Genomic DNA, 21634 nt, shown 5'->3' with positions numbered 1-21634 from the left:
TTAAATAAACAGCTTTTTCAACGCCAACGTCGTCGACAGTTATATGATAAACGGTCTAACTAAACTCCATCAACGCCAACGTCGCAGACTGTTATATCAGAAACGGTTTAAATAAACGGCTTTTTCAACGCCAACGTCGACGACTGTTATATCAGAAACGGTCTAAATAAACGACTTTTTCAACGCCCACTGTTATTCATTTCATCAACGATATTTCGCGCACACGTTACTGCGCAACCTGTTATTGTTCAGGACATATAACGGTTAGTTATTGCTTCTTTTCAATAACCGTTATTAAATAACAGGTTAGAGAATAACGCCCCATCCCTAGCAAAAGCAAACAAAAGCTTCTCCCCCACTCCACCCACAATCCACCATTTTGCCGGTGTTGTGTCTTGTGTCAAACGAAGCTTGGTGAAATTTGGGCGTCGTTAGTATTTCTATTTCCTAATATTTACTCAGCCTATTGTTCTTTGACGTGCATTATTTGTGAATTCTTTGTTTGAGTGGTAAACAAGTGAGTATTTAGACTATAAATCTTCCATTTCCCACAAGGATATATTGCGTGGTGGCGTCACCCGATTGCATTTCTTCCAATCGTACCTAATCTAAATAATTTTTTTGATTTCTTCTCGTGTAGTTCACTAGCCATGGCTAACAGAAGACTTATGGGAATGGGCAATAGAAGCGGCAATCGCTCTTTTTCTCAACAGCCGTTTCAAGGAAACGTTAATCCTTGGCAAGGGAATATGTCCAATGATATGAATCAGGGCTTCATGAATCAATTATCAAACCCCCAACAGCTTGCTCTTGCTCTTAGTAGTCTACTGCAGCCACAGCAGCAACCAATGAATAATCCACCGTCATTACTCTCGTTAAATGCTGCACCTGCTTATAACCAAGATAGAGATCTTGGTCGATTTGGCAATAGAGGTCGGTCTGATTTCAGACGCCCAGAGCCTTATAACAAGGTATGAAAATTTTCACTTCTATTTAGTCGATTATACTTACATCTGATGTCGTAAGTCAAATCTAGTATTTGGATATTTTTCGATTTTATGTTCTTGTTTACAAAGACCCATCCACCTTCTATATACTATCTATTCTTATGTTATCGACAATAGTTTCGATAAGCCTCATATGTTTTTAAATATAGGTTCTCTTCTAAATGTCTCGTAGTTTAGGACCTCATCAGAGTTGAGGCGAGCAGTGCAGCAGTTTCATCTTTTCCCTTTAATGGACTAGTTCCTCTCCATATATATTTACCCAAACTTAAGAAATCTATCGTTATTCAGTTGTGAATATATTTTATATGTAATGTACTGTTGTTACTAGTTTACTGATATGAATACCAATGTTGCTTAATTTTATGTTACAAGAATAATTTTAAAACAACACATCCTATTAATTTGAGACTTTGATTGTGTATATAATTATCATTACTCCAGGTAATTCTACATCTTATTCATAGTGTAATGATATTATAATTTTTTCAGATTTTAATGGATACTGTCCTACTTTTTTCATCAGTTGAATAATTCACAAGCCTTCCTAAATTTTCTCCTCATTTGGGTAATGCCAAATAAAATTTTGATCATTTTCCAGCCATTTCTTTCTCTCTAAATGGTAGAACAATCTTTTTGGGAAAAAATTATTAAATCTAGTTTTCTTTGGATGATTATCTTCTGTTCGATGTAAAAGCCTTCTGTTACTTTCAATATCTTACAGTTATCTGCTTCATAAAATATCATTGATCAAGGGTGAAGAACACTTACATAGTGTTTCATGTATAGTTACAACTAGAAGTAGGTATTAAGAAAATCGACCTGGATTTTTTCTCAAAATTTGTGGACCATAATTGAATCTATTCAACTAGAATATTCTTGTCTCTGATACTTCTGGTTATAGCAGAAGATCCAAACTTTGTTATTCCAAATGCTACACCCTAAACTATAGTTTATTTGAATTTTGCTATACCAAAAATGCAAAGTTTTGTAGATATTAGTTCATTTGTCCCAAATTTGACATCAAGATGATCTTGGATGGTTTGCTATATCTTCTCGAAATCTTCAGATTTAGGTCTAACATTGTTGAATAGATTTTTGCATCCCGTCTAATGGTCTATCACAATATTTTCTTTTATTTCATTAAAAAAAATTTTACCGTTAACTATCATTTTAAGTTTGAGTCAATTTCGAACTTTCCTGAGAAACATTCTGGTAGACTTAAATTAGACAAAAAATAGAAATAGAGATTATTCCCTGAGGATAGTTTTTTCAACATTTTAGTTATCTTCACATGTAAAAATAGTAACAGATCACAAAATAAAAACCCTCTTCATTAGTAGCATCAGTCACTTTTACATCAAACAAAACGATATTCCTAAGGTGATTTCTTGTGAATTTGTTCAGAAAATGATTTGGGTTGGTTTTGGTTCTATCAAGATCAAAATAGCTCTCGCATTCAAGAGCAATATTATCAGTACCAATCCATATTCACCAATCAATTTTGTACCATCAACGATTCTTTCGATTTGTCTGACTTTTGAGGAAAAATGTATCTACAGTTGGCTCAAAAGATACACGTAATTATTAATGAAGTGAAATAACTTCCATATTTTTCCACATTGGTTATCTTTACTTATGTTAGTGTTCTTGTATGTATGTATTTGATATTTTTGTGAATTCCTTTTTGTATACCACTTTTTGTCACCTTCTTGTTTATAGCTTGTTATTTCCTAACTTCTATGGTGAATGTAGTCAGTCATGAACCAAAAAGGAGGAAATATGGTGAAGATATAATTCTATTCTATGCCCATATTCCTTGGGAAAATTATTTATCTTGAAAGTATAAATTATGCCATTCTGATTTTCTCAGAAAACTTTTTTTTTCTTGCAGTTGGTTATCATCAGTTGGTGCCTAAAAGAGTAACGAAAAATTACTCAGGCATAGTGTTGTTTTTGTTACAATTGCCTGACTACTAACCATATTTTATTCTTATATTTCTAGTGAATGATCAAATTTTTCATTATAAAGTGATAGCTTTTAATGATTTTCTTATAACTAATAAGAGATTCGTTCATTTTTCATTTCTCTGATGAAAATTATACATTTAACTTCCTCCATCAGGAGAAAAATCAGTTATCTTTGAAATTCATTGGGGATATTGGTTTTGGATAAATACCCATTTCATTCAGTGATTCTTTGAATTCCTACAAAATTCTTCTTTGGTACTATTAATCAAAAAGTATCACCTTTTGTACCCCCTTCCACTGTGGATAATGTCTAATTTGTTACCATAATTAGTTGTGAGATCATTTTTCATCCAGGGTACTCTTTTAAAAATAAAGGCGTGAAGAAGATAAAAGAGCCAACTTCATCTTTTATTATCCCAAGCTTGGGAACTGTTCTAAGTGTAGTAGAGAGACAGAAATCCATTGAAATACAAATTTGAGACAATAATGCATTTCTATATATGAAGTCAGTAAAAATAATGCACAGAAGTTCATTTCTATTTGCTATTTTGTAGAAAAATTGTAGAACAGGTCAACGCCTCATGTATAATTTAGGATTTATCATGCACCCTCTATGAGGAGTGGGAAGTAGTTTTTTGGCAACTCCAACATTTTGTTTCAGAAATAGGTTGAACTTGAGTGAATGATGTTCTTAGCACATCACTCACTCTTAAGTATACCTATGTCATTGACCTTGAAATAAATAAAAAAAAAGTGAAAATTCGAATTCAATAAGTAATCATTTCATCCCTATAAAAAAGGGTTGGTTAAAAACCCCATTGAAATTAATTAAAATCATCCTCACCAACCAAAGGCTGTCCATTTCTGACACAAAAAGGGTTGTTTCCATAAAACTCAACTATCCTCCACCCCAGTAGAGGGCGCATAAGAAACTTTTCAATAATAAATGAAAGGTGCGTTATTTAAAATGATAAAAATGAAAATACTGTTCTAGTATTTTTCTTTAAGTAATAAATACAGAGGATATGAAATCTGTGCATTACACTGTATACTATGATATGTTGTTATCGTCAACCACACTTTACATGACATCAATATAAGAACACCTAAAATGATTTGAAATTTTTCAATGCATTTTGATATATTATGTACTTATATCTTGTTGGAAGAGTGTCATTTTCACAGAAAAGTCTGTTTGCCAGACAACTACTCATTCAAAAGGGAAGGATTTTTCAGTGAAGACTGTCTAAACCAGTTGTGATAATGATGATTTGCTATTCGACTTCTATAAAGCATACTGAGTTTATGAGAATTTGCTCCTCTTTTTGCTCTAGGCATAATGAATAGCTCAAATATATTTTCCGAACTCTGAGTCTGATAATCACCAGTCCAGTGAGGACAAAAACTTTGTTCCACTTTAAATGGAAATTTTACAAAAAGTCATTCAATGTGGGAAAACATGAAAGCCACGATAAAAAATAAGGCACAAAAAGATATCGACTTCTTGTCTTGGCATAATATTATCCCAAAAATTGAAAAATTTCAACTTACACAGGGTGATCTCATTATGATGTTATCTAGTATACCTTTTGAGATTACTTGAGTTTTCACCAATAGTATCTCAATAAGCCCTCAAGAATTTCTCAGCCTAAACATCAAGTCATTTTCACTATAAAATGTTACCACAAGTCAAGGATTTATAGACTAATTGGTTGGTTTATAGTCCTTGACCACAAGGTGGTACTTAGTAAGGGGTTCGTAGGTCACGGAATTTGGATAGAAGAGGCATGTTATTTCACTCAGCCAAGACATTGTAGTAATGAACCGAAAGCATTTCAGTAGATTTATGTGATCTATACTAATCAATGGAGTATTTGACATTTTGACAGTTTTGTAATTTCAAATTCATCATTATCAATTTTCACTAGTTTGTGAATGGGCTTAGAAGACGTCCCTTAATATTTAGAGATTCTTGGTGAAAACGGGCATAATCTTCAGAGACATTTTACTCCCCCTACCAATAGAACGAATTAAAATTACTAATTATTTGATAACGCAGAATAATCGCGGTGGCGGATGGCGTGATCAGGGTCGCAACCGCAACAGAAACCAGAACAGGAACAAAACCAGCACCCCCAAGAAGGTAGAGGAGAAGAAGAAGGAGGAGAAAAAACCAAATGATTCCATCGACTTATCCACCGAAGAAGGTGAAGATGAAAAGAAGAGGGATTGGAAGGAGGAGAAGAACAAAACTGAAGATACCCAAGATCAAGAGATGAAAGACGACTCCGCTGTTGACGACGATGCTAAGAAGAATAAGGACAAGGAGGGAAAATATTGCGGCATTCCTCAACACTTGTTGCACTGCTTTGTTTGCAGTAAAGATATGTGGGATGGAGAAAGTTTTCAGAAGCATGTTAGAGGTTAGTGTTTATCTTTCATTGAAACTTTTTTTTATTTTTGAGAGATATTACGCCCTTGCAATTATCTCAATTTTCATTTCTTTGGTCTTCTCCTATCTGGCTGGAAGGTTTTCAGAAAGTTACCTTGGCACTGATTATTCGACTTACGTTTGGTTTGTTTCGCGGCTGGTGAGACGTAGCGGTTTGGAAGAATAGAACGATTTCCGATACTTCTACTGATTTTTCACCCTTGCCTCTCCCACTCGGTGCATACGAAATTATTATACAGCAACACCTAAAATCTTGAATAGGAAGGGGGATTGAGTGACACCTCGTTTTAAAAGTAATTAGATCGCATTTTCAAGAATACCATACACTTTACCTTCTTTATCTGATAGTACAGGGTGGGCTCTTTTTTCTTGACTAATCCAAAACTGAAAACATCTAGCGTATCGTTCATAGATTTTGAATTATGAACGAAAATTGAGGAATTTTCGTTTTCAATGAAGCTGAATAACTAGCTTATTTGAACTCCTATTCGAAATCCGTTGTTACATTCTATAGACACTTTTTTATGAGGAATTCGAATATGATATTGAATTTTTTGATCCAGTCATTTTCGAGATACGACAGGGAATTTTGATTTTTCCAAATGTAAACTATAGTGGAAAGCTCCTTCATCTTGCTGCATTTTTTTTGCTGATTTCAAAAATGTCGCCATTCACATGAATATTATACGAGAAAAAATTTAGGAAGTGACTAGAGTCCCGATTTGGGATCCTTCTCCAGTCCCGACATTGTAAAAGGTTTTTGAGGTTATGTTCGCGAAACGTAAAAGATTATTTATGAATAGTTGCGACAAAATTCAAGGAGTGATTCCTTATCAAAAAATAGTGTGGGCGTTTTCTAAATCAAGATTGAAAAGACAAGAGAAAATGCTATCTTGGAATTTCAGAATGGAAGGAGCAGCAAAGTATGCAATTCTAACTGGTGAGAAAGTTGAGAATTGCTTAGTGTAAATTGATCCGGAAGAATTGCCAGACATAATTTATTGATTCAGAAGTTAACCTCTTCCTTGCAGCCTTTCTTGACTGAAAAAAATGTGATCGAGAAAGGAAGCTGCCAAATATTTTTATGAAATATATAATATTTTATACGAAATAACGATACAATGCTGTGGCACCTCAATGAATTGTATTTTATTTGAAGTGAATGAAAATTTAGCCAAAAAGGTAAAGGTGGTTCTGTTTAAAATGTTCACCTAAGATGTTTCATTTCAAGATTGCTTTTTTTTCTCTTTACAAATGTTGATTTGAAAGTAAAATATACTTTAACAACATATTTATCTTTAACAACTCATATCTACATGCTCGATTGAAATATGAATCATTGTTTCTATTTGACTGGGTATAGGCTTATGATTTGTACCGAAAATTGAGTTTTTCGCTACTTCTTTCACAGCTTAATAATTTCACAGCACCAGTTCAGTGCATCGTTGAATTCGGGACCGAATATCAGTCCCGAATTCATTGACGTCACTCGTCAACTTTTATTTATCGGCCTGCTGTGCGTATTCTTAACTTCAATTTTTCTAAATATTGAAGGTGTATTCCTTCACCATACCCACTGCTGATATCGAATAAAGATGCCAATTCGTTCCATTTTCTTCGGGGTATAAGTTGTATTGTTCTGACAAGGTCAAAGAAGACCGAAACTATGGTCTACTTTTCGACGAAATGGTACTGTGATGGTAGTTTGTTAGTTCGATTTATATCGTAACATTTGCTGAAGATGTTAGAAGATGCGATACATTTATGATAGATCAAAATGGATACAAGCGAATTCGCCATTGCGCGACCTTCACAGAAAATTTCCAGAATTGTGTGATACGGAAGTTTAACTTAACTCCAGCAATTTTTTTGTTCTGAATTGAAATGTGAGGATATAACATACTGTTTGATTGGAAAAATCGACATTTTGCATTTTTCTGAAATCCAACTGTGATGACGGCGTTGTCTTTCTTGAAAAAAGTTCCATTCATATTCCTATCGTAGTATAATATTTTTGTAGTTCAGGTATCATAAATTTCGCACACCCTGTACACCTCGTTGCACATTCTCCCGAATTCTAGGGGACGGTTCACGTCAATCATCCTGTATGAGCACGACGTTAACTCGAATTTTCCATTTGCTTACAGGCAGGGCACACAAGCAGATGCTGGACAGTCTAGAGGAAAGTATGAGCATCACCGTTGGCATTCTTCGAGAGAACATGCGTCTGGCCGAGGAAAAGAAACTTATCGAGTTGAACAGGATGCAGCGTTTGAACAAGAAACCCAGTCGCAAATTCAGCGATGTGGAGAGTCACTGTAACATGTGCGACTTCAAGTTCCTCGGCAAGATTATGGCCCATAGGAAGAGCGAAGGCCATCAGAGACTCAAACGCTTCTTGCACCCAAATTGTAACATGTGCAGCAAGGAGTTCCCGTCTCGCATGGAATGGGTCGAGCACAGGTTGAGTCCCGAGCATCTGCGAGAACTCGCCAAGTTCATGGAGGAAAACAACAAAGCCGACGGCGCGGTGGTTGTCAAGGAGGACGAGAGCGAGTTCGATCTGGAGCCCTTGATGGAAGAGGTGACCGAACAGGAAGACGATTTCCCCATTTTGGAAATGGACGACGATCTTCACGATCTGCAGAATAGAATTCCAGCTTATCGTAAGACGAGGCTGTTGGGATCCAAGTCTTTGATACCTTTTACCGGGTTCATGTGCCAGGTTTGCAACACCACCTTCGTTTCCGAGGAATTTTCTCAGGTAAATATGAGGAATTGGTCTTTTTTGTCATTTTTACACTTCATTATTTTTTATCATTCTTTTCCAATGATATAGAATGATTGTCCACTCATAAAATTTTATTTTACAGAACCACTTGAAATCTAAGAAGCATTATCTGAAGTTTGTTGAGGCAGTTAAAAATAAGTACCAAAAACAATTACAAGAGGAGAAAGAAAAGGAAAAGGTTGAGAAAGAAAAGAAAGAAGAGGAATCAGAAGTGAAAAAAGAAGATGAAGGAGAAGAAGAGGGCGATGCTGACGGTGAAGAAGAAGCGGAGGATGGTAATGAAGAGAACACTGAAAATTCACAAGACGCTATTGAGTGTGAGTAAATTTCATGTAAATTAGTTTAGAACTTAATCTCACAATTCACACTAAATTATTATAGTTTTTGACCAATAACCGGACCTCTGTTTTTATATTCTTTCTAATAAACTTTGCTTTTTATGACTGTATTTTTCATTAATTTTGAAGTTGTCACAGTTAATTTGCCGTTTGAACTGGTAAATTTACATTTTTCTTCGATCTCTCTGCTCTTAAAATTATGGGTTAATTTTTTTAGTTCCTTGAGACAACTTCATAGGGTCTGAAGGTGGTAGTAATAGTACAGATGTGTAATATTGATTGTAGAATCTTGACCTTTGAAATGTCTTTACTTCCTCCTTGTAAGGTTGGTATTAATGAGAGTGTGTGAAGTTGGCCTAGCGTTTTTTTTTGTTTTCGAAAGTTTTTCGTGGTGAGTTTGTGCTGTTGTAATTTCGTTCTTTATTCCCTACTGAATGCATGAAATGGGCCAGCTAACACTTTCCAAAATTTGGGTTTTAATAACAGCGGAAATGGATTTTGTTATTCATCTAGTGAGGTGTGCTATATTTGTGCCGTAAAAATGTTAGCCCAGCATTTTAGATTTTTCATGTGCATAAATACGCTACATCACTAACTTAGGCCGTTCAACAAAAATCAAATGTCAAATGAAAAATAATAATAATAATAGTATCTTTATTGAGGAAAAAGAAAAAAAATACACTTGGGGCGGAGTCTAGCATGAGCTACTCCACTCAACCCCTAGAAATATTATTTTCTGGAACTTATTCTACGATGACATTAACCGAAAATCCTGTAGTAACTTTTCGCATTCGTTCACTTTAAAATAAAATTCTCAAATAACGATTTTTCAAAATCATCTGAGCGTTCGTTGCCGTAGGGTACACAAGCTTTTTCTCCATTGATTCACATGCTGTTTTGGTCGAGTATTGTGTTTTGTGTATGTTTTTGGAAAAATTTTCTTCCCAACGTTAGATTAGAGTGATTACACTATGAACTTTCTCAGAATTGCCCCTTTACAGTGATGGAAAAATGCTTTGTGTGTCCCACGGCAACCAACCGTCAGCTAGTTTTGACAAATCGTACCCTATAGGCATATACATATAGACATGGACTGTGCCTTCCCTTTCTAAATCTATGCATGAAATATTGTCAAAAAAAGTGAAACAGAGAAACCGAACATCGGGCAGGCAGTTGTCTTTTTCTAGAATTTTGATTGGTCCAACTCACCTCTATGTGAACATAAGAGACAGGTAAATACCCGACGATCATTTCTCTCTTTCTATAAAAATGCCAATTTCATGCTGACATTGCTCAGTTCATGTCTCTATGTCTATGCACATAGGTTATGTTTGAATCTGGCAACTCTATGAAATGAAATAAACAACGATAATAAATGATTACATATTGTAAATGAATATCAGAGCTGCTATGGGTGGTTGCAAGCTGAATTCGTTATTATTATCGAAAATTAAATTGAAATCAAATGGAATGGAAAGCGTGAGTTAATATTTGGAAAAACTTCAGTGTCAGGTTTCCAGGGGTGATATAGCTTATGAATATATACTTGAAATAGCTACATCTAAGCCGAATCGAGTAAAATGACAAAGAAAAGAAGTGTTTCTTTTAACGTCAAGATCTATTAAAATATACATACAAGTCAAAGACTCACACTGTATAGGAATATTGAAAATGAGGTGAGATACTTCAGAAATAATGACTCGGTTGTATTCTCGTCGCTATAGGATGAAAGTGGTATCGTAGAGATTTGTCCAACTCCCTCTCAATAAATAAGTCTTTTTAATTTGAAGCTTCCTTCTCCTTTCAATGCCAGTAAAATAAGCCGTAAATTTTAAGGGACTTCTCTCATCTTTCATTCATTTCATCTGAAAGTCGTTCAGCTCAGTGTTCCTAACTTCTTCAGGATTTAAAATATTTATCAACATAAGATAACGAGGAAAAAGAAGTGGTGCATTCAAAAAATAAACGTTTTTCTTAATAAAAAAGCATGGGTAGTTTCTACAGGCGGATGTGTCAGAGCTAAATCATAAAATTGTTATTTATTGACCACGGACAAAAAATTGTCTATTATAGTAAAGTTAGTTTCAATAGACAATTGCATATTACATTTTTTCGTCGATCTCATGTACCTTTATGAAATTAAATACTAAAAGTAACTCGCCCCACTTTCGAATGGATAGTCAAAAATTTTAACCGAATAATATCGATTAAGTATACTGAAAAAGTACTCGATTTGACTTCCTCTAAAATACCTTGCTTTTCTAATTATATGAGAAAAATAAACATTTTGAACCACTTGTGAGAAACAATTTTAAATAATTTAATATCTTTCGCAGCTGAAATGTATGATCCAGAGGAGGCCTGCACTGAAGAAGCAGAAAAAGATAAAGAGGATTCTAAACAAAATGGTGATGACGATGCACCTGCTGCTGTTGAGGTAAAAGAGGAGAAGGAAGAAGAAGTAAAAGAACAAAATACTTCAGTCAGCGAGGAAAAACCAAAACCTGCTGGACAGCCTACAACTCCAAGGCCAAAAAGACAAGTGGCTACTAATGTCAAAAATGGGGCTGGTCCAAAAAGCAAAAAAGCTAAAAAATAAATGGGGGGCATTAATGGATTAAGGTAGATCAATAGATGTCATTTCATCTCACAATCCCTGTTTTGCCTTTGTTTGAAAACTACATAATTTTATAGGTGTATTCTTTATCTATAATTTGGAAATATAAAATATTATTTTATCGAATCAAAATTATAAATTGATTCGAATAATTGATTATTTTCCTTTGGTGAAAATATGCTCCAATTTTATTTACCAAATTAGGCAACATGTTTTAGGCGCACAGCTTGAAACAATAAATTATACGTAGTATATTACAAATATAATCGTTTTTTACTGTAGAGTATTTGTAAAATTGACACTGTATTCTGCTTGATTATTCCTGTGTAATAAATATATTTGAAACCTATTTTGAACTCTTTACATTTCTGTCAACCGTCCTGAGGAAATCCATTTCAGGAAAAAATTTTTGTGTATAATGCATTGTTGTGGACACATTACAACTCGCAATTTTGAAGCTATCGAGCTCAATTTCTTGAACATCCACGATGGTCAGAAGTCTATTGATTTTGGTGGAAGTCTGAAAGAAAGGGTTTTTTAAAGAAATTGTTGTGTACACTGCGGTTCGCAATTTGTCCTGCAAAACGGGCGGCTACCCCTAGTAACACATTGTTTGTTCTGCTTGTTGCCCAATACGATGACATTCTGATTCAGTCGGCAATGAAAGTACTAATAGACCAAGAGCTTTGGACAAAAAGACATTTATGGTGGTTCATAATGAAATATGAAGGGGTACATGAGTCTGCACCCACTCGCAGGTCAGGTAGTGGCGCGATAGGTTCTTGGAAACTAAAAAAGGATATGTAAAAACCCACAATTGTGTGAGTAGCAGTTTCGTATTCTCATTCCTTCTCTAGCATTCTTATTCATTTTCATATTCAGTGTTTGTTGTGGGAATTCAATGAGAATCTTCGCTTCTTTTGAAGCAAAAAAATATTCAAATGATGGTCGGCTTTTTATCATCATCAGATTCAATTTTTGCAGCAACCTCTTTTGTGTGTACAGCACTAAAACTTCATGATGTAATGTGCTGCACACATTTCGCCTATTTCTGAGGCATTTTGAGCAAGTGGAGGACGAGGGGTGTGATTCTGGTTAATCCCCCCCCCCCCATGAGTATCGATACGATCAAAGATTATAGAGTTAGGTTCATTATAAACTTTGAATACGATCTCTGGTCATGGGAACATATAGTTCACCAGGATTGGTGCGCCACTGACTCAGCGCGATCCCTGCTTTATTAAACTACAGGATTAACGCTATGTTTATAGGCCTATAACGTTGGGCGATAAGTATTTGCGGTACGTTTCTATTATCAATTCAGTCATGGTGTGGAAACTCGTAGAATTGTAAATGGAAATGCAGTAGGCATAGTCCTGATCTTTTCTTTGTACGATGTACGATTTACCTTGTCGTTTAACTTTGGCGGTTGATAAACCAGTGGTTTGACGATAGGAATTTGCGGTTTGAAATTTTGTCATGGCGTGCAAACTCATTATGGAAGCGTAAGGTGTAACTTCCCCAGCAATCCTGGTAACGTGCGGTCCTCTAAACCGTTACTCTAGTGCAATTAATTAAAAGAAGGTTGTTCCTACTTGGACTATTGATGAAAGATAAAACCGCCACCGAGAATATTTCTTCTGGGATGCAAAAAGATTAAAAAAGCCAATTTGAACCCTCACCGCGCATGGTCATTCTATCTTGATTCCCGTTTGATTTTTGATATCAAGTTTATTCTGCATAGTACTTTTTTTTTGTGAGTCACTTGGGCGCGCTCGGACGTTGGAAAATCAAGATTTGTTCAAATCTGCGTGCGTAACGGCTGAATCAAAGATTATAGATTATAATCTTTGGGCTGAGTGAAACGAAAAAGTGGTTGGGAGTCGACTGCATCGCCGCGGCGGAAGGGGTTATTATGCAGTGGGATCCAAAGATTGCTGCTAAACTTCCTACTTGGACAAATTTATTGTATGTTTTTCTCGTACAATTGCCAATTGCATCTATTCTTTTCCGAGTTCAACCCTGTCGGTGTTCTATTTATAGTTTCGAAATTATTGCTGGTGCTGGTCCTCTTGTTCACGAAAACCTCCGAAAGTGCTCGAGGTCAGAGTTATATGAATAAACCCATTACACTTTTCTTTGCTATCTAATTAAAGCCAAATCATCGGGTAGCAATCCATGATTGACGTATTGTATGTACTTCTAAATTTCCGTAAGAATTAAAAGTAGCTGTTTTATGGCGTTCACTGTATATTATGCCCTAAAAAGTTTAATCAACCGGCAGTGCCATTTGAATTGAGTTTAATTTTGTATATTTATTTGCTTTAAAAGTTGAAATATGGTTTCATCACCTTGTTGTATTGTTTATATTATTTTTCTTGACTGTTAAAGATAATGCAATTTTTTTTATTTTCTCTGGTCAATGGAACCTTGACAAACCGTTGTGTTTCTTTGAACTGGATCAATCAGCTATATCTTATCGCATTTATTGTAATAAAATTAATAGAAACTCGGTTTCAATTAATCGTTTTGCTTGTACCTTAGAATATAGAAAACTGTCTCTAGTAGGGGAGACTTTTTGAAAGAGGGAAAGAGGAGGTTACACCTCTTGCGAGAAATATGTTGCTTCCTAGTGTAGAACAATGAAATATTTGAAACATCGACATTTTATTGTTAAATTATACATAATTATACATTTTTAACAAATATTCAAAATAATACCATACCAAATTATGTTTGAAAATCTGAATTAATTAAACAAATAACTGATCATTAGAAATAAAATATTTTAATTTTGCAATGAAGAAACATAACATAAATCACTAATTGCTAAATAAATAAGAACATCTGATTGCACAATTAAATCACAAGTTGAAAATTTTTAAGAACAAGAATTTTCTGTATTTGAAATTCGAAATGCAATTAATTATATAAAAAATAAAATAGTCTCGTAGCCAATGCAGTTAGAGAAATTTCGAAAAACAACAATTATTGATCAATTACATTATTCACCATTAAAAAATTCATATCAAAACTCCTTCTCTTTGGAAAATGGGAATGTTAAAAAAATTGTAGTGAAATATTATACTGACGAATCGTATTTAACTAGAAAAATGACTATTTCAATAAGAAATTACAATAATACATCTTATTGAATTCAGATTGTCAGATCTTAAGAAAGGATACAAAAAAAAATGAATAAGCATCAGATAACTTATTGAATTTTTTAATCCTAAACTCTGAAACAATCTCATTAGGTATATTACCACTAAGTACAGAGCCAATAAAATACTGATTGTTAAAAACATAACATATAAAAATAAAGTTGACAATATTCAATAAAAAAGCTGTCGTCAGTTAAAAATTCTATGAAAACTATAAGAATTAATATTAATATTTATTATAAAATTATTTTCAACAAGAAAATCTGATTGATTAGAATCGTGGTCGTAATCCATTTTTTAAAATTCAAATAATAAATATCATACCTAAATTGATTATTGTGTAAGAAATATGGTTCCAGTCAAAATTTTACAAAAACGGAGAAAAATTCGATTCCTGTAAAAACCTACCGACTATCATCATACAAAGCCTACATTTATGAATGACTCGCTTTTGACACTGTGGAATGTTTTATATCTAACCATTTTATTTTATTGCTTACATATGTTGGAAAACAAATTCATTCAATAACCAGAAACCACGATATTCAAAACAATAATGTTGAATAAATACTACATCATAAATAACAACAGTAATACTGAAACAACAAATTCATCTTCATGAATAACAATGAGTGAAAATTGTAGAATTTCAATACTACCGTTTCCTTCAACAGATTCATCTATCATTTTTCACAAATAATCAATGGATAATTCTAGGACTTGCAGAATACAATTGACTACATTTTTAACACAGTCGAATATGGTCAAACGGGGGATTTTGGTTGATGATTTTTTAAATCTTCACTATTATCTTTAAGAAGGTCCGTATTTGAAGTAACTGTGGTGGAGAAATCGCCAAAGGGATGATCATGGGAGGTGGGGGAATCTGCTATTGTAAGCCTAAGTGAAGGGTCGTCAAGGCGAAATTTGATATCATCATCTGTACTGTCTACCGACGATGACCTTGACTGTAGACATTGATTACCGTTGCCTATCCATCGTTTTTTGAAGGCCTCCAATCTCATGACCTAAAATATTGGTATTGTATTTCTGCAGAGATAACATAGTCAGTAACATGCACTCCAATGGTATAATAAAATATTATGAAGAATTGAAGGAAGCTCAAATATAGGGCAAGAAGGAATGAAATTGAATTTAATGATTTTATCGCGAAATTTCAATATTTGAACGACCTAGGGAACTCAGTGAACTCATAAAAGCAGAATACTTTCTAACACGAAAAGGTATCATTAGACCAAAAATGTTCCGAGGAACTGGTGAAAAAGATGAAAACACTTCAAATTTGAATCCACTTTAACTATTCCAAACCAAAGAATGAAAAAATGTATGCCCCCAGCAAGATTAGAACTCAATACTTCCACTTGGTCTCTGTCTCTGCCATTGTGCCACCAATTCATTTTATTCATTTGTTGCGAAAAATTGGATTATCATTCTTCAATGAAAAATCTCTTTTTCCTAATTCACTGACTACCTCATGCAAGAAGAAGTAAGGTCATGTCTCGTGAATTTTTAGAGGGAACGTTTTCAGAAGTGACTCTCAGCAGACTAATAGGAATTATTGGGCATTTCCATCAATCTGGCTTATTCTATCCAACGTATCGGCCCATATTCGCCAGCCAACATGATGAAAATAGCCAAATAAATTCTAATACAGAAATTCCATAATCAATTATGTGAAACATTATTTTCTACAACAACAACAAAAAGTCCATCCTCAATGGACGTAGCATTCAACTACAACATACATGAAATTTCTAATGGGACATTTATTACCTTTAAAATAAGCATCCTATACGAACTCTTTACAAAAAGCGCTTTCACTCAAATCACAATAAAAAATAACCATTAAATATATTTCAACATAAACATGCATAAGTGCTGAAGTTTCTGCAAACACAAAGCAAAATGAACTTACTCGACCCATCTCCAGGGTTCTGTGTCCGGGCTGGTTATTGGCGTAGGAAACTGTACAATACATTATTAGCAAATTTAAATCACACAGGTGTCAGATTATATATGAATAAGTGGAACTTTTTGTTAATTCGAAAAATTGCTGTTGAAGCATAAGCAAATGTGCCGGTTAATTATGTGTTATTAACAGGTCGAACTGGTGCAATTTTCGCTTTAGTATTTCGCTAATCTAATCGCTCACCTCCGCCTGTAGATCTGCCACTTTGTCCTGAAGTTCTCGTACACGTTCACTCTCATCGACCGAATGTATCCTGAGCTCACCTTCCGTTGCGATTTCTTGACTCTATAAGTAGATGAATAACCTTAGAGGAGTATTTCATGTCGGAAAATAAAAGAGCAAAACGTTTCCCAGCTCTTTTTCCGATAAACAAAGGATGGTCAAAATCTTAGCCTCCTATGATGCTCCGTTTTTGACTTATTTGCGAAAATTGGTATTCAGACGATTTCGAAAACCTTTTTATATTTTTTGTCCTATAATGGAAACTCTTGTGTCGCGAAGGAGATGTTTTTTCTAATTTTTGCATCAATATCCTTCGAATTAGAAGATTGTGCTTTTGTACACAGATTTCCACTGCTAATAGCTACTTATTTGTACCCTAGCCGAATTCAGTGGCGGAGAAAGGGATTTTCTTCACAAATATTCACGGCACTGGAAAATTTGAACATTTTGAAAGCAAGTTCTAAAGCGACAACAAATTTCATACAGTAACTCGATTTCCAAAATGAAATCACTGAAACCTCTTCATTTCTGAATATAAATAAATAATAAATAAATAAATAATAACATTTATTTGTTTCCGTGTGTGTACAGAAAAAACTTTTAATATAAACGATAAATGTTCACACCATCCCGGACGGTGAAATGCACCTAGGCATATTGCCTGTATTGTGCCCCTCACTCGCCCTTGGATGAGCTGCATTCAATACATGTGGCATATTTTTATAAAAGAAACAAAAGGAAAACAATTACTCTTCAACAACTTAGAAAAATAGAAGAGACAGCAGAAAGGAGGGGTGGGCGCAAAGGAGAAAAGAAAGAAAGTTCATCACGATCGTCTAGAAAATATCAAAAATCGAAGGATTACTTATGATATAGCTTTTGAGGTCCGTTTTGATCTGCCTGAAGTTGCTCACATTTCTCAGATGTGCAGGAAGCAGGTTATACAGCTTTGGACCAAAGTAAGGGAGGAAACGCTGTGTATGTGCCTTTCTGAAGAGGGGGATACCAACATTTCGGTTTTCAGTAGATCTGGTTGTTTTAACTGTGATAATGTTGTACTTATTCATATTCGAGAACATCCATTTTAAGCATTGATAACTATATATAGATCTCACATTGAGTATTCCTGTCTCTAGGTACAGTTGGTCAGTTGGAAAAAGCCTTTCTTTCCTAAATATGATTTTAACTATTGAATTCTGGGTTGTTTGTAAATGCCTTAATGAGTTGTCGAAAGTACCACCCCACACCATAATGCAATATTGTATAATTGACTCAGCCAGAGCTTTGTATACAGTTAATAAGTTTTTTCTAGAAAGAATATCTCTTAGCCTATAGAATTTATAGAGGAGAAGTCGCAATCTTTCAGCAACATTGGAAGTCTGTTTATCCCATCGCAAGTGATGATCAATCAAAATTCCCAGATACCTAACAGTTTCAGCTTTTTCTATAGAAGGACAGGAGCAATTATTTCCATCTTTGTTATTACAAGTATTTTTATGAATGTGAAATTTCATCTCAGTAGGATGTTCGCTAGATATCAGAGAAAATTCCATGTACTTTGTTTTATCCATATTCATACTTAACAGGTTATTATTCAACCAGCATTGAAATTTCTGCATATCAGTCTCAGCATTATTATGTACTTCTTTCCAAGATTTTCCCTTGAATACTATGGCTGTATCATCTGCATAACATACAATATGTCCTTGGAAATTCACTATCTGAGTTAGGCTATTGATGTAAACCAGAAACAAGATGGGGCCTAAAACTGTCCCCTGTGGTACTCCACCAGTGACAAAAGATGATGTGCTGAATTTATCTCCAATTTTTACCCTCTGCTTTCTTTGGAACAAATAATCTTCAAATAGTTTCAATGTATGGCCCCTTACACCACAATCAGAAAGTTTATTTAACAGGAGAGAGTGTGACACAGTGTCGAAGGCCTTCGCCAGGTCCACGAATACAGCCAAGCACTTCGACGACTCATCCAAAGCCTCAACGGTATATTTTATGAAATCTAAAACAGCATCTTCCGTACTGGAACCGCTGACAAATCCAAATTGCTGTGGAGTGATTACATGATGTTTATCAAAAAATTCGATCAACCTCACTTTGATGGTCTGTTCAAAAATTTTTGCAAAGCTGTTAATCACTGATATTGGTCGATAATTTTCAACATTATTTCGATTTCCAGCCTTGTAAATAGGCGTTACATTAGACTCTTTCCACTGTGTTGGCATATTGCCATTTGTGTAGCATAGGTTAATGATATGTGTTAGTGGTGTTACTATGTATTCATGAATGCTTTTTATGACGGTTGTAGTGATTCCGTCAGGGCCCGGTGCACAATTATTTTTGAGTTTCGATATTGCCAAAATTATTTCGTTCTCATCAACAGGTCGAAGGAACAACGATGAGGCCACTGTAGATTTTTTTAAAAAATTTTCAGGTAACTCACACTTTTCAATTCTGTTGGCCATCCTTTTTCCAACATTGATGAAGTAATCATTGAAATAATTCGCTTTTTCTTCATTATCTGTAATGACTTTATCACCATGCTCTAATAAAGAAACATTCTCAACATTATTACTTTTTTTTGGTTTATAATTTGAAATTTCATTAATTATTTTCCAGGATTGCCCACAATTATCACATGCATCCAGTTTATTTTTATAATAATTATCTTTCGTAAATTTTATTAGACTATTGAGTTTATTCCTATATTTTTTAAACTCCAGTTCGAGTTCAGGTGTAGGAGACCTCAGAAATTTCCTCTTCATCTGATCCCTGGTATGGATCGACTTCACCAACCCCTCTGTTATCCACGGCTTCAGCTTGTTTCTACCTTTCTTGCGTAGCATTGTTTCAGTTGACTCAGCGATATGTTTCCCCAACACATCAACAAAGACACTATAAGCTCTCTGTGTCTCTTTACACGATAAAATCTCGCTCCATCTTTCCACCTCTAAAATTGATCTCAGTTTATTATAATTGATTATATTGTATCTGTGTGTTATATTGGGTGTAACGTTAGCTGTGGTTAGTCGTGATATCATAATGAGCGTCGAATAGTGATCTGTTATACTACTATGTACAACGAGTGGGTCGAGTTCAATCTTGTTCAGTAGATAGTTAGCTTGTCTGATAAAAATATGGTCAATTGTTGTTGCCGAGTCTTTTGTTACCCTCGTTGGTTTATTGATGGTTGAAACGAACCCATTTTGGCTCATTATGTTTTTATAACCATTTGTATTTATAGAAACTTTGTCTAGCAAATCTACATTAATGTCCCCTAAAAACAACTCCATCGGTTCCCATTTCAAAGTAGAGAAATATCTATCTAAATCATCTAAGTAGGTTCGTACATCAATTGATGGGGGGCGATAAGATGCTGTAATTCCACATTTCGTCTGTTTATTTCTATCATTGATATCGAAAGTTATTCTCAGGAGCTTAGTTTCGGCCAAAGAGATAATTTGAACATCTGATGTTAGGGAGTTCCTTATATAAACCACAAGACCATCACTTTGATTTGCTTTCGATTCGTTGTAATAAATCGTATAATTTGGTATTGTGAACTCACTTACCGAATCAAGATTCCATGTTTCCGACAGGACTATGACATCCAAATTATTCAAGTTTCTCTCCAAGTATACGAGCAATTCATCAAAATGCTTCCTCAGACTCCGAATGTTAAAATGTATAACACCCAATGCACCCGCCAACCTGCTGTCTCTTCCCGCAAAATAATCGTGTAAACTAGGACTTGTCTTCGTAATAACTTCCTCATAACTATCCAATGTATCCAAAATGTCCAACATCCCTCAGAAAAACAAAAAATTTAAAAAAAAGTATCAAAAATACAATTGTTTCTGGGGCGAATAGTACTAAACTCCAGCAAAAATATGAGAAATAAAAAAAAAACACATCTAATCTCAGGGAACAGAAAACACAACATCTTTTTTACTGAAAATATAAGTGCCCTCTTTAGTACAAGAAATTACAAAAAATTACAGTAAGTTCATTAACTCATCTTTAGATATTATCTTGTGTAACTTATTATCCTTATTTATAAATATTCTACCAGAATCAGTCCAGACGTTTCGCATACCATATTTGTCAACAGCCATGCCCAGCAATTCCATTCTAGGACCTGTTAAATCCTCCCTTATAATGATTCCAGTCCCTTTCAGCATTCTCTTTTTGTTATAGATTTTGTGCTTAACCATATAGTCATGTAGTTTGATGAAGACTCCTCTCGCCTTTCCTTCATTTTTCTTTCCCACTCTGTAACATATGTCGATGTCTTTATGGGTTAGATTGATAGCCAATTTTGTATTCATCAACTTTATTACTTCTTCCCTGATTTGTTCACTCGGATTCTCTTCGAAATTCAAAATTCTTAGGTTTGACCTCCTTGAGAATTGATCCATTTGATCGAACTTCTTTTGTAAAGTGTTTTTTTCCGACTTGGCAATTTCAGTTTCGGTTTTCAGTTCAGAAATTTTATAATCATATTCCTCTTTCATACTCGATAATTTATCGTGTATAGTGTTGACGGATTTTTCCATTTCAGCTAACTTCGTTTCCATTGTTTTCATTATCGCTTCGGACACGTTGTTTACAATCGTTTTTATGACTGCATCACTGGTAAGGCATTTATGGACAGCGTTATTCACAGCCGATTCTAATTCATCCCTCATTTCCCGTGTTAAAACCATTTTCCGTATTATTTGGACAATTTTTGTGTTATGTTGATATTAAGTTTTCACCTCTGAGTTGTTCGTGATAGTAAAATTCTACCATTTAACTGGAGCCCAGCATTCGCACGTCTACTCGCCACGCATATGCTCTCGATTTTATAATAATATAATGAAGAATTCGCAATTGAGAAGCATTGAATAAATGTATGTAATATAATTTGATGCAACAATGATATTCTTCATGATCGTGACTGAATTGTCGATTGAAAACAAATTGACGTTTATCCTTCAGTCAAGTGTTCGATTCCTCGATCAAGCTTTGTGAAACCGTTAATGTTCTGAAGTCAACAAGTCGACCGTTTTCGAGAAAAATGCTTTTCGT

At 34.6% G+C, this 21634-nt stretch overlaps 3 protein-coding genes across 4 annotated transcripts in view; 1 reads left to right on the top strand and 2 right to left on the bottom strand.

The window, feature by feature from the left end:
- The first annotated feature begins 355 nt into the window (after positions 1–355).
- LOC123310627 (zinc finger protein on ecdysone puffs) lies at positions 356–11522 on the top strand. The gene is made up of 6 exons (XM_044894185.1): positions 356–517; positions 641–971; positions 5035–5398; positions 7575–8191; positions 8301–8535; positions 10893–11522. The coding sequence occupies exons 2-6, from the start codon at positions 651–653 to the stop codon at positions 11153–11155; spliced, it is 1800 nt and encodes a 599-aa protein (XP_044750120.1). The 5' UTR covers positions 356–517; positions 641–650; the 3' UTR covers positions 11156–11522.
- A 3720-nt stretch (positions 11523–15242) lies between these two features.
- LOC123308295 (ecotropic viral integration site 5 ortholog) overlaps positions 15243–21634 on the bottom strand; it is a 103491-nt gene continuing 97099 nt past the window's right edge. The window contains exons 11-13 of the mRNA XM_044890901.1: positions 16511–16612; positions 16274–16323; positions 15243–15365 (exon numbers count right to left, since the gene is read on the bottom strand). Of these exons, the coding sequence (XP_044746836.1) occupies positions 15359–15365; positions 16274–16323; positions 16511–16612 (159 nt within the window). The 3' untranslated portion in view covers positions 15243–15358. The remainder of the gene's footprint in view (positions 15366–16273; positions 16324–16510; positions 16613–21634) is intronic.
- On the bottom strand, positions 19407–21272 carry LOC123308278. Of its 2 annotated transcripts, none has more exons than XM_044890877.1 (2): positions 20905–21272; positions 19407–20836 (listed from the first exon to the last, which is right to left on the bottom strand). In XM_044890877.1, exons 1-2 carry the CDS (start codon positions 21268–21270, stop codon positions 20819–20821), a joined length of 384 nt encoding a protein of 127 aa, XP_044746812.1. In that variant the 5' UTR covers positions 21271–21272; the 3' UTR covers positions 19407–20818. The 2 variants fall into 2 exon arrangements, 1 of the variants encoding a protein (XP_044746812.1); XR_006537082.1 differs by having other exon boundaries at positions 19490–19514; positions 20137–21272.

Source organism: Coccinella septempunctata, chromosome 1 (assembly GCF_907165205.1).
Source record: "Coccinella septempunctata chromosome 1, icCocSept1.1, whole genome shotgun sequence".
Lineage (NCBI taxonomy): Eukaryota > Metazoa > Arthropoda > Insecta > Coleoptera > Coccinellidae > Coccinella > Coccinella septempunctata.
The sequence above is the reverse complement of the archived record's forward strand: the minus strand, read 5'-3'. Positions and strand labels throughout refer to the sequence as shown.